At 41.1% G+C, this 14,484-nt stretch overlaps 1 protein-coding gene across 1 annotated transcript in view; it reads left to right on the forward strand.

The window, feature by feature from the left end:
• The window catches only part of DYM (dymeclin), a 375,316-nt gene that overhangs the window by 304,952 nt on the left and 55,880 nt on the right, over positions 1-14,484 (forward strand). Inside the window, exon 16 of the mRNA XM_082853166.1 lies at positions 5,299-5,412. Coding sequence (XP_082709292.1) covers positions 5,299-5,412 — 114 coding nt within the window. The remainder of the gene's footprint in view (positions 1-5,298; positions 5,413-14,484) is intronic.

Genomic DNA, 14,484 nt, shown 5'->3' on the forward strand with positions numbered 1-14,484 from the left:
AACGTCTCTACTTTTGCCTCTTTCAGCACTTTACCTTCTCCTTCCCTCCCCTAAATGCTTCTGAAATCTTGGCTTAAGCAAACCTTTGCTATTTCTTCTTTCAGGGAGTTAACCTTGAAAAATGTTGGTAGAGGAGACTATGAATCTACTGTTATTTTTAGCTGACAGGGAGTTGAGAGTTGATGTTTTTCATTAAGACATTAAGCAATGTTGAATGTCTGAGACAGGAGTGACTAACCTTGGAGTACTTTTAACTTCTGCCGAAGGAGTTAGACATGTGCTTTTCAGATAGCCAAATTACTGTTAGCAACTTGTACATAACCCTCCATTCTAACTCATAAGATGATATGATCTGGCTGAATTAAGCAACAGGACAAAATAGAAATACCACACCAAACAAGAGAGGGCGCGAAAGAAATTTCATGGCTGAATATAAGTATAGGACAGAGACATTGAACAACAATAGTTTTGTGGTATGGTAAAGGCAAGAACTATTTTTATCTCTTGACAGTGTAAAATTTACACTAGGTTTTCTGTAGTTCCAGACCTGACCGTTCTTAATTGAGCTCCAAACTAGCTCATTCAGTTGCCTATACAACGGTCCCACAAATGGTTGAACAAGGTTAAATGAGAATTCATTATTTTCTTCAAAAAAAAAATCGAACACAAAATGAATCTGTTTTTTCTTCTGCAGTCTTCCTTAGCTCTGTAAATGACATCAGTATCTACCTAGTTGCTTATGCCAAAATGCCAAAAAAGAAGAAAGAGGAATAATGAGCGCTATTTGGAATAGGGTTGAGATATTGCAAATTTAAAGAGTGCAGTCAGAGAAGACCTCTCTGAGAAGGTACATTTGAGCTCGAACTTGAAGGAGGTAGAAAATGAGTTGTGCAGATACCTGGGATCAGATGGGGTAAAGATGGGAGCATGTCTTTGTCTCCCTCTGTAGCAAAAGGTAGACACTTTTACTGACCATTATAGGAGATTTGGGTTCTCTAAGCTCAGAGTTCTGTTGCTATAATATAACCCACGGCATTTGCAGGGGTCATCTGTTCACCTTCAGATCACCTTGTGCAGCCCCACTTACATCAGTGGACATATCATCCAGACAGAAAATCAGTAAGGAAACACTGGCCTTAAGCGGCACATTAGATCAAATAAACTTAATAGACATATAGAGAATATTTCATCCAGAAGCAGCAGAATACACATTCTTTTCAAGTGCACGTTGCACATTCTCCAGGGTAGACCACACACTAGGCCACAGAACGACTGTCAGTAAATTTAAGAAAATTGAAACCATATCAAGCATCTTTTCCAACCACAGTGCTGTGAGACTTGAAATCAACTACAAGAAGAAAAAAAATGCAAAAAACCCAGACATGTGGAGGCTAAACAATATGCTACTGAACAACCAAAGGGTCACTGAAGAAATCAAAGAGGAAATTTTTTTTAATCCTGGAGACAAATGAAAATGGAAACACAATGATCCAAAATCTATGGAACAGCAAATGCAGTTCTAAGAGGGAAGTTTATAGCAATACAAGCCTACTTCAGAAAACAAGAAAAATCTCAAACAACCAACCTCACCTTACACCTAAAGGAATTAGAGAATGAAGAACAAACAAAACCCAAAGTTAGTAGAAGGAAAGAAATCATAAAGACCAGAGTGGAAATAAATGAGGTAGAGACTGAAAAAAAATAGAAAAGATCAGTGAAACTGAAAGTTGATTCATTGAAAAGATAAACCAAATTGATAAACCTTTAGCCAGACTCACCAAGAAAAAAAGAGAGAGGGCCCAAATCAATAAAATCAGAAACAAAAAAGGAGAAGTTACAACTGATACCACAAAAATACAAAGGATCGTAAGAGATTACTGCAAACAACTGTATGCCAATAAAATGGACAACCTAGAAGAAATGGGCAAATTTCTAGAAATGCACAGTGTCCCAAAACTGAACCGGGAAGAAATAGAAAATATGAACAGACCAATTACAAGTAATGAAATTGAATCAGTCATTTTAAAGCTCTCAACAAACAAAAATCCAGGACCAGATGGCTTCACAGGTGAATTCTACCAAACATTTAGAGAAGAATTAACACCTGTCTTTCACAAACTATTCTCAAAAATTGCAGAAGGAACACTTCTGAACTCATTCTGTGAGGCATCATCACCCTGATACGAAAACCAAAGGCATCACAAAAAAAGAAAATTACAGCCAATATCACTGATGACCATAGATGCAAAAATCCACAATAAAATATTAGCAAACTGAATTCAACAATACATTAAAAGACTCATACACCATGATCAAGTGGGATTATCCCAGGGATGCAAGGATAGTTCAATATCTGCAGTATGGAGTTTCCTCAAAAAAACGAAAAATAGAACTACCATATGACCCAGCAATTCCACTCCTGCATATATGTCTGAAAAAAACAAAAACACTAATTCAAAAAGATACATGCATGCCAGTGTACAGAGCAGCATTATTTATGACTGGCAAGATATGGAAGCAACCTAAGCAAACTATGAAAACTTCCTCAGTCTGGTACTAAGTTTAATTTTTCTGAAAATAATAAAATTAATATAAATTTCTTGGGAAAAGTTGTACATAAATTCATCAAGTAAAAAGAGAAGAGTTGTTAGTTGACCCTCAGTAATGTATTAAACTAATGGTGATCATGTAGGTTTTAACCTGCAGGCTTTCCTAAAATTTACTTTCAGTAGATTTCACTTGATAGTCCTGACTGGTTTGGGTGAGATGACCTGTGCCACCAAACTCAGTTCTTACAAACTTTTCGCCTATATCAGGCATAAAATCAGGAATATAGACATATAACTACAAAGAAATGTTATTGATTGGATACATTGGTGGGGTACTAACATTCATGGGTTTCATCCTTAACAGACTACTTTTACATGTATTATGATTGTTTCCTATGCAGTAGATGGGGCAACTTTTTCATTTTATAAACAAAGATACTGAGATACACCTAATGACAATCATAGTTACTGACATTTTGTGAGCACTTACCATGTGCCAGGCATCGTTCTTTGTGCTCTGCAAGTATTAACTTAATTCTAAGAACAACCCCATGAGGCAGGCATTTTATTTTTCTTCATTTATAGATCAGGAAACTCAGGCATGGAGATGTTAAATAACTTGTCTAAGTTTATAAGGAGAGCTGGGATTTAAATGCAAGCAATCTGACACCTGATAAGTGCTCCAAACCACTGCACAATTCTACATCTGGAAGAAGTTGAGCATCTTACAAGTCACATGGTTAGTAAGTGTCACAGGCAGGACCCAAACTAGGCCTCTGACTTTGAGTATTTTGTAGTGTACACTACCATGATGTCTTAAATCCATTTAATTATACGTTTGATCAGTGTCTTGTCCCCCAGTTATTACCTTGCATCTTTCTCTTTTTTTTCCCTTTTATTGAATTTCAGTTGCTGTACACATTGCATCTTTCTTGCAGACAAAAAGTATCATCTATTTCCTTTGTAAATTCTCTAATTATTCCTTCCACTGAATAGGTTGTCAAGGGTATCATCGGTATCTTAAGTAAAACACAAAAACTTCAGGTACAGCCAAAATTCAAAAAATATTTTCACGGAATTTACTTATTTTACACTTACAAAATGTCCATTTAAAAATAAAAAGAGGGACTTCCCTGGTGGTGCAGTGGTTAAGAATCCACCTGCCAATGCAGGGTACATGGGTTCGATCCCTGGTCCGGGAAGATCCCACATGCCACGGAGCAACTAAGCCTGTGTGCCACAACTACTGAGCCTGAGCTCTAGAGCCCAGCCCGCGAGCCAGATGATCCCATGTGCCACAACTATGAAGCCCACGTGCCTAGAGCCCGTGTTCCGCAATGAGAAGCCACTGCAATGATAAGCCCGCACACCACAACAAAGAGTAGCTCCTGCTCGCCGCAAGTAGAGAAAGTCTGCGCGCAGCAACGAAGACCCAGTGCAGCCAAAAATAAATAAATAAAAAGAGACTTAATTACAATTTATGAAAATCAGTTATAGTACCTGCTGTGTCTAAACTCCTGTGAACAAAATTTTATCCCAGAGAGCTTAAAATCTGACTTGGAAAAAACAAGACCCATAGGCACATGTTGAAAACCAACCTGTCATGGACAAAATAAGCAACTTGCAAAGGAGCTGGTGCCAGCAAACTGCCTGAGATAAAGAAATGATTTATTTGGAATCAACAGCAGTGTAACCAGGCATTGGCTGCCTTTGTTTTTGCTCGTTGCCACAGTCCTTCAAGGCACAAGCTTGTTAGGGTTCTGGCTCCAGCTGGGTCTCTACTTTCCAGAATAAATCTATTTCAGTGGCATTTATGTCATATCATGCACCTTCCACTAGAATGGTTAGGAGAAAAGTTATTGTGCATTTGAACAATTAATATTTAGGAGAGTAATCTTGAAAGAAAATCTAGAAAACTGTTTGGAAATAACTCTTAGTTAACTTAAAATAATTTACCTATAAAATAGAAAACATGTAAATGGAAATACTCAACTTTTTAAGAAACAAATTTTTATATTTTTGCAGGCATCTCTGACTATAAACACTTGTCTATAGTGTATAGTCTCGAATAAAAAGTGACTTATGGTCTTCTTGATTTATTGACATTGTGGTTTTTAAGTGATTTCCTAAAAAATGATGACAATCTTTTAGTTTTTAATGACAAGTGTTAAGAGACAGTGTTATTTCCAAATGTTACGGTGTTAGCACCTTGCTACATAGTTCAGGCTGTGCTGTGACATGAAACCAAAAAATTACAGCTTGCTGTTGATTATCCCCGGTGCTCAGAGGTAAGAGTGTTGTGGATAAATTAAATTGATAAGTAATCCCCAAAGCATCATTTTAGTCATTAGCTTCAAATTTCTTTCTTATTAAGACTTTTTCTGGACAACTACTATTAAGCCTCAGTATTAACAGATATTAAGCTTTAACTTCCTCTTCCTGCCTTCTGATGGGTGCTGCTCTCTAAATGCAATGTGAATGCAAGGTGAGGCAGCACAAGAAAGTGCAGCATTCAGGAGCCTGCTTAATTCACAGAATGCATCATCAACCCTGAATATTCAGGGGCTGGCTCTGATTCAGCCATCAAACCCTTTATACAGAGGACTTATTTAGGAGAGCTAGTGAATTGAAAGCCAGGTCGCTCGAAGAAATGGAACGATGATCCTTTGACTACCATGTGAGAAAGGCATCTACTGAAAATACCTCTCATACATCTACTTGTTTAAAAAAATAACACTTTACATTCCAGGTGATCACCTTCTTTAGCTCGAGGTTGCTACAAGCTGGAGCTGAGCTGTCAGTGGAACGGGTTCTGGAAATCATCAAGCAAGGGGTCGTCGCACTGCCCAAGGACAGGCTGAAGGTAAGACTGGGGGAAGAAACATACTGTTGTATCACTTGATGTAAATATTAGTGTCTGAGTGGGCTCTATTCAGAATCATACCACTTACCCAGCACTTGCACTGGAAAAGGCTCTCTAAACTTGCGCTGCCTACTCTACTGTATATTGACACACAGAACTGTGGTGAAGGATTCTGACAGTCTTCTAGAAGAAATAGCAAGAGGACTGTCTTCACACCACTGCATAGCCTATGAGTAACCACTGTATATACTATAAGTAATTCATATATATACTGTGAATAAAGGAGCACCTTACTTTTTTAACCCAGTGAAATAAATACAGGCTTGTAAGTATTATCAAGGGTTGATGGGAAGATGGTGGTGGTGGTGATGGCGATGATGATCACTACAACAGTAGCTAATATTTACATAGTGTTTTCTCAGTGCTTTTGGGAGGTTCTAAGTGTCTTACATATATTAACCTGACCAATCCTCACAACAGCCCTTTGACGGTAAGTAGTGTTATCATCCTAATTTTCAGATGAGGAATCTGGTGCACAGAGAGGTTAAGTAATTAACCCAAAGCCACATAATTAGAAAATTAGGAAACTAGGAGATTCATACCCAGGCCATCTGGCTCCAAAGTCCACGCTCGTAATCACCACGCTGTTTACTGTGTGCCTGGGAGTAGCTGTAGAAGACGATCACTTCATGGAGGAGGTAGGGGAAGTATTGTATTTTGAGGAGGCATTTACATTTGTGTGTTAGATATGTTTCTAAGTGATCTCATGATGTAAAACTCATACTTCAAGACTAATTTTCCCATAGGAAAATATGTAAGGGGGATAATTGGGGGAAGATGCGTGAATGTACAGCATTGTCGCCTATTTTTACCTTAATACTTCTTTTAATTTTTTCCTTCATTACCTCTCATGTTTTTAGAGTGCTCGTTCCTAAATGAACAGCACACAGGGTGTCATAGTGAATGTTTGGCCTTCTTCATAATGTTTTATCAGAACTAGCTTCTGTTCCAAAGTTACTATTTGGGGGCTGTGTTTTTCAGCACTATCACTAGAACCGCTGCTTAATGAACATTGTAGGATATGAAAATATTTTCAGTTATAATAACAGTTTATAAAGCAACAGCACGTTAGTCATAATCACTTGCAGAAGTTCCACTGTCCGTAAACAGCCGTGCAGTTCACGCAGTGCTGAGCAAAGGAGGGGTTTCTGCTTATCAGCTAAAATGGCACCACCATGTGGCTATAGCATAAAACCTGATAACGGTTCACCAGACCCTCCAGCTTTGACTTTACTCTCTTTTCCTGGCAATTCCTGAAGTGTAGAGAATTCATATTATTTCCTTTCTTACCTAAAGTAAGACATCTGAGGTCTTTCGGGTTTTTTCTCACTGTTTCAAATTTATTTGAACTCTACCATGTTAACCAGTACAAAAATCCATGATGATTAGAGTGGCAATTCATAGGAACTGATGGATCGTGGTGTTTAAGCTAGTCAAGAAAGAAGTGGAACTATCAAGAAACCATAAGGAAAGGATAATGCAGAGGAGTCAAGGGAAGGGGGATTTTGATGAGATCAAAGAGCCAGCATAGGGCTTCCCTGGTGGCGCAGTGGTTGAGAGTCCGCCTGCCGATGCAGGGGACGCTGGTTCGTGCCCCGGTCCGGGAAGATCCCACATGCCGCGGAGCGGCTGGGCCCGTGAGCCATGGCCACTGAGCCTGCGCGTCCGGAGCCTGTGCTCCGCAACGGGAGAGCCCACAGCAGTGAGAGGGCCGTGTACCGCAAAAAAAAAAAAACAAAACTGAAACCCCATCGTGTCTCTCCTCTTGCACTGGTTTCCCATTTCACTGTACCTCCCCACCCCCAGCATCCTGTTTACCTCCTGTTCCTCTCCCCTTGTTCACACAGCTCTAGCTGCTTTGTTCTTTTCATTATTTCTTCAACATGCTTGGCATCCTCCTGGCTTTGGACCTTTTTAGTAGTTGTTCCTACTGCTTAGGACTCTGCTCTGAATAAGCATGCCTAATTCTCTCGCCTCTTTTTTTTTTTTTTTTGCTAAAGATTTGCCCGGACCATTTTCTGTAAGACTTTCTCCCCCCACATCCTCACGGATACTCCCAGACCCCCTCAAGCTGCTCTACCTTTTCTGTATTTTCCAGAGCATTTATCACATCCTAGTACCCTAGATCATTTTGTTATTTATTATATTACGCTGATTGTTCACTGTCTGTTTCCTCCTGCTAGACTGTGAGCCCTGAAAGGGCAGGGACCTTTGCTTACTATGTGGCCAAGCACTTACAGCAACACTGTCACAGAGCAGATGCTTGAGAAAGACGTGCTCAGTGTTGATGGAACCTTGTGGCAAGCTTACACCTAATGTCGTATGTTCTCATCATTGATCATTGCCTTGTTCTTTTGTGCTTTCATCCCCATTCCTCTTTGTGCTTTCTCTCCCCAGACGCAGCCTCCTATTACTTCCCTGCCTCCCATACCCTACACTGCCTTTTTAAACCCCAATTTCATGGTCAGGATGTATCCCCACACTCTCAGTCCCTGCACTGAATCTTCTCTCTTCACCACCTCTTTAACTGAAACCTGGTTCTCCCCTCAGGACTCCCAAACCCCTGCCGCATTTGGAAGTAAAAGCTGCTTGTTCTTTCACACTCCCCACCCTTCGGGGTCTGGAGGTGCAGTTGGTGTCTTCTTTGTTTTCACTGTTGTTGCTTAGCTATTATCCTTCTACCCTTAAGTACAAAGCTCTGTTCATATGAGGCTGGTACCAGCTTCTTCTCCTCCTTATAGCTGCCACCTACTGACTCCTAGGCCTCTCTCTCATTTACTATAGCATCTGGCTCAGTCTTTCTTTCCATCCATGGCTTATCATCCTGGGTGCCTGTGATGCCCAATGTGTATGGCCCATCCTTGGCATCCAATTCATTAACTGGCTCAGTCACACTGACTTTCATTCACATCTGTGTTATTTCAATCCCCCACTCATGGCCGAATCCAGATCATGTTGTCATGGAGATCTGCTCCTTTTGAACATCTTTGGTCTAAATATACTGCTCTCCAATCACAACTTCCATTTCTTCTACTATGCTGGGTTTTTTTTGTTTTGTTTTTGTTTTTTGTTTTTCTTTTTGCAGTATGCAGGCCTCTCACTGTTATGGCCTCTCCCATTGGGGAGCACAGGCTCCGGACGCGCAGGCTCAGTGGCCGTGGCTCACGGGCCCAGCCTCTCCGTGGCATGTGGGATCTTCCCGGACCGGGGCACGAACCCGTGTCCCCTGCATCAGCAGGCAGACTCTCAACCACTGCGCCACCAGGGAAGCCCAGGGTTTCAGTTTTTAATAGGACCACTCTGGCTGATGTGTTGAGGGTAGACTATAGAGCAATAATGAAAGCAGAGAGATCAGTTAGACTATTGCTTGACTTGGACCATGGTGGAAAGGTGGAAGTGCTAACAGAATTCGTCTGAGAAATTGTCTGGTGGGCAGAGGAGTGCACTTAGGCCTTTTAGGAGACAGCTATAGTCTGCATTGATTACAGAAGCTCCAGGGAGTGGTGGCTGAACGTAGGTTCTGATGGACTGGTTAGAGAACTGGTCTGCAAGTACTGGAAGAACTGTTTATGGAAGTGGATTTGGACTTGGACTAGGCGGTCTCAAGGACAGCTTTCAGATGTTGGCTAGCTGAGTCTTTCATCGTTAGATGCCTGGCTCTGCTTTGCTAAATGTTGTGCAGCTCAACAGTATACGTGAGTCGATCTGCTACTAGTTTCTAGAGGCTGTCTGTACGAAACAATTCAGAGCAAACTTTGGAGGCCACGCACCATACGACAATTTGGAAAACTATCAGAGAATCACCAAAATTGTGAAAGAACACAGGGAGTGATTAGGGGAATTCACCGGATCCAAGCAGAAGAGACTTGTCTTCAAGTACTGGAAGAATTGTTTACAAAAGCAGATTTGGACTTATGTGTGGTCTCAGGAATAGGACTAATGGGTAGAAGGAACTTGCATTTCAGTCCCATAGAAGGGAGAACTTTCTAAGAAATGGAACTACAGTTGACCCTTGAACAATGTAGGGGTCCAGGGTGCAGACCCTCCACACAGTCGAAAACCCAGATATAATTTATCATCAGCCCTCTGTATCCACAGTTCTCTGAACTCACGGATTCAACCAACCATGGATTGTGAAGTACTGTAGTATTTACTGTTGGAAAAAAATCTATGCATAAGTGGATCCACCCAGTTCAAATCCTTGTTGTTCAAGGGTCAACTGTGTTTAGAGATGGAATAGGTAACTTCTGGGAAGTGGTGCATTCACTGTCACTGGAGGTGTTAAGAGTAGTAGGACGATGGCCACTTGACAGGGATGCAAATAGGTTCCATCTTGCATGAAGCTCTTATCTGTTGGTACTAGCTGGCCAGCACGGTAAATGGAGAAGGATTCTAAGGCTGAGTTCAGATGCAGCAGGAAAAGTGCTGAGATCCATTAGCAACGCCTGCCATTGGCAACAGGAGCACATATACAGTTATTTGCCATTCCAATTGTAAGGACTCAAATATTGGTGGGGAAAACCAACTGTGTGACTTCTAAGAACGTTTCCATTCCTAAGAGTATAATTTTGTCTGTGTATATACTAAAATTATCATTCTTCACAAAGCAGGAAACTGCATAAACTTTTGATAACAGTTTTTACTCTCAGAAGATGCAAGAAACAATAAGGAAATATTATTAATCTGGGGATTTTTTATGACAGAGATCACCTTTCAGTTCATAATAGCAGAGGGCATAGTCAGGTTTGTATGCCAAAAGAACATAAATTGCTAAAAGTTGTATATGGTTCATAACAAGAAAAAATGTAGTTCAAGTGGGATGGAAAACAAATAAAATAAAAAATATTAACTATGCAGTCACTGATTGTTCTGTGTAAACAAATATGAGAACTACGTTTGTACTGAAGTATCTGTTTGCAACTCTGTGTCACGTTCGCCTCCTTCTCCAGTCTCCTCTGCGTCACAGAGAAGCATCCAGAGTACATTTCCCAGAATCCTCCCGTCTATGTAGTTCCAAATTGCAGTTGGCCAAGGAGAGGCACACTTGCATGCAATTTGGAAAGCAGAAGAGAAGAAGCCATTATTCTCCAGAGGCAGCTCCTGCCTGGCCTGGTTCTATAGGCAGCCAGGGTCGTCGATGTCTCCCCAGAGATACTGAGGTTTGCAGCAGCTTGCAGTGAGCTCTTGAGAACCTCCTACTCCAGTGCTGAAGACAGTCTTCTGTTGCAGCTTCCCTGATCTTGCCTTTCCAACAGTTGCATAAGCCTCTATTTTCCTTACAAAATGCTTTATACTCGAATTATAGAGAGGACCTTCTGTTTTCCCTACCAAACCTGTCAGAGAAATAAAACCCCTGATTGCGAACAGAAAGCAATTTAATATAGGAAATTTGAAAGTCACTGAAAGGACTAAGGAAGCCAACTTCAGCAAAAAACAGTGCTGGCTTTCAGGAAATCAGAAGTGGCAAGAATGTCGTCACTGATGGTCTGGCCTGCCTGCAGACATCCATGTGGAGATCTGCAGGAAGACTGTATAAACCACTGTCAAAACGTTTGCTGAAGCCCACAGTCTGCCCACCACTGTTACCAGAGCACCAGTGGCTTCTGTTTCTCTTTTGCCTTCTGAAATACAAGTTCCTCTCCTTGCCACAGTCTAACCCAAAGCCCTTCTGGAGAGATGCTAGGACATGTAGTTTCCAGGCTTTCAGCATGAAAGGGGAAGAAAGGTGCTTGAGTTGCCAACAGCGAGGCATACGATCAAAAGAAACTAAAGAAGCAGAATGAGAAGTTCCTTGATGAGCATGGATATTTTTTAAAGGATACCTGCAAAAGATAGAAAGAATGGTATGTACAGAGGCCAAAAGTAATGGAGTGGCATGAACTTACACAAACGTTGTCAAAGACTCGAATTGGAAGGGGCCTTTGAGCCTCTGAGAGGAGAAAGCAAAGAAAATAAGAAATTGTGGGCCTTCAGCATTGGAACAGTGGACAAGATTACATGATTGATTGACTGATTTATGCATTCTCCCATTTTCAAACGCTAGTTTATCTCCTTTAGTGAGAATAATCTCCAACTGGAAAAGAGTATATCCTCTAAATAAAATTGAAGCCTAAGGAGGCAAAAGAGTGGTACTCAGAAAACTATAAAACACTGATGAAAGAAATCAAAGATGACGTAGGGCTTCCCTGGTGGCACAGTGGTTGAGAGTCCACCTGCCGAAGCAGGGGACACAGTTTGGTGCCCCGGTCCGGGAAGATCCCATATGCCGCGTAGTGGCTGGGCCCGTGAGCCATGGCCGCTGAGCCTGTGTATCCGGAGCCTGTGCTCCGCAATGGGAGAGGCCACAACAGTGACAGGCCCGCGTACTGCAAAAAAAAAAAAAAAAAAAGATGACATAAACAGATGGAGAAATATACCACGTTTTTGGATTGGAAGAATCAATATTGTGAAAATGACTCTACTACCCAAAGCAATCTACAGATTCAATGCAATCCCTATCAAACTACCAATGGCATTCTTCACAGAATTAGAACAAAAATTTTTACAATTTGTATGGAAACACGAAAGACCCCGAATAGCCAAAGCAATCTTAAGAAAGAAAAACAGAACTGGAGGAATCAGGCTCCCCGACTTCAAAGTATACTACAAAGCTACGGTAACCAAGACAGTATGGTACTGGCACAAAAACAGAAATATAGATCAATGGTACAGGATAGAAAGCCCAGAGGTAAACCCACGCACGTATGGTCACCTAATTTATGACAAAGTAGCCAAGACTGTACAATGGAGAAAAGACAGCCTCTTCAATAAGTGGTGCTGGGAAGACTGGACAGCTACATGTAAAAGAATGAAATTAGGACTTCCCTGGTGACACAGTGGTTAAGAATCCACCTGCCAATGCAGGGGACATGGGTTTGATCCCTGGTCCGGTAAGATCCCACATGCCGCAGAGCAGCTAAGCCCGTGCGCCACAACTACTGAGCCTGCGCTCTAGAGCCTGCGAGCCACAACTGCTGAGCCTGCACGCCACAACTACTGAAGCCTGCACACCTAGAGCCCGTGTTGTGCAAGAAGAAAAGCCACCACAATGAGAAGCCCATGCACTGCAACAGAGTAGCCCCCGCTCACCACAACTAGAGAAAGCCCGTACACAGCAACGAAGACCCCACACAGCCATAAATAAATAAAGTTATTTGTTTATTTTTTTAAAAGAGAATGAAATTAGAACACTACCTAATTCCATACACAAAAATAAATTCAAAATGGATTAAAGACCTCAATGTAAGACCAGACACTATAAAACTCTTAGAGGAAAACATAGGAAAAACACTCTCTGACATAAACTACAGCACGATCTTTTTTTGACCCACCTCCTAGAGTAATGAAAATAAAAACAAAAGTAATTAAATGGGACCTAATTAAACTTAAAAGCTTCTACACAGCAAAGGAAACCATAAACATGACGAAAAGACAACCCTCAGAATGGGAGAAAATATTTGCAAATGAAGCAATGGGCAAAGAATTAATCTCCAAAATATACAAACAGCTCATGGAGCTCAATATCAAAAAAACAAACAACCCAATTAAAAGGTGGGCAGAAGACCTAAACAGACATTTCACCAAAGAAGACATACAGATGGCCAAGAGGCACATGAAAAGATGTTCAACATCACTAATTATTAGAGAAATGCAAATCAAAACTACAATGAGGTATCACCTCACACCAGTCAGAATGGCCATCATCAAAAAATCTACAAGCAATAAATGCCAGAGAGGGTATGGAGAAAAGGGAACCCTTTTGTACTGTTGATGGGAATGTAAATTGATACAGCCACTATGGAGAACAGTATGGAAGTTCCTTAAAAAAACTAAAAATCGAACTACCATATGATCCAGCAATCCCACTACTGTGCATATACTCTGAGAAAACCATAATTCAAAAGGATTCATGTACCCCATTGTTCATTGCAGCACTATTTACAATAGCCAGAACATGGAAACAACCTAAATGTCCAGCGACAGATGAATGGACAAAGGAGATGTGGTACATATATACAATGGAATATTACTCAGCCATAAAAAGGAATGAAATTGGGTCATTTGTAGAGATGTGGATGCACCTAGAGTCTGTCATACAGAGTGAAGTAAGCCAGAAAGAGAAAAACATGTCATATATTGACGCATATTTGTGGAATATAGAAAAATGGTACAGATGAATCTATTTGCAGGGGGAATAGAGACGTAGACGTAGAGAATGGACATGTGGACATGGGGTGGGCGGGGAAGGGGAGGGTGGGACGAATTGGGAGATTAGGTTTGACATAAATACGCTACCTTGTGTAAAATAGATAGCTAATGGGAATCTGCTGTATGGCACACGGAGCTCAGCTCAGTGCTCTGTGACGACCCAGATGGATAAGATGGGGTGGGGGAGAGGGAGGTCCAAGCGGGAGGGGATATAGATATACATATAGCTGATTCACTTCATTGTACAGCAGAAACTAACACAACATTGTAAAGCAATTATACTCCAATAAAAACAATAAAATAAAACTTAAAAAAAAAAAAGAATGGTATAAGCATAATGGTATAAGCGCTGCCAGCCTTTCCATCTTAAGGCTCAGATGCACAGTTTCTGTGCATGAAACGATGCTGGCAGATATAACCTGTGAGTAAAATTTGAGAACTCAAGCTCAACAATAATATTAATCATGCTACAAGACACTTTTCTAAGCGCGTTGTAGCACTATGAGTTGATGCTATTATCCTGATTTTCTAGACGAGGGAACTAAGGCTCAGAGAGGTTAAATTACTGCCCAGATGCAAAGCTGGGCTTCAAACCAAGGCAGTCTTTCTCCAGCGTCCATTTTGTTTACCACTGTCCTGTACTGTCCCCTTCCGTGCCGGTAAGACCGCACTAGGATCGTTAGGTTCCATCTGAGCATCACATTGGTAAACCAAGATGTGTGCACAAGCAGGTGAAGTTATAGTAAAGAGCCTGTAGGTCACTTA

This window comes from Leucopleurus acutus (genome assembly GCF_964270905.1).
Source record: "Leucopleurus acutus genome assembly, chromosome: 13".
In the NCBI taxonomy this organism is placed as follows: Eukaryota; Metazoa; Chordata; class Mammalia; order Artiodactyla; family Delphinidae; genus Leucopleurus; species Leucopleurus acutus.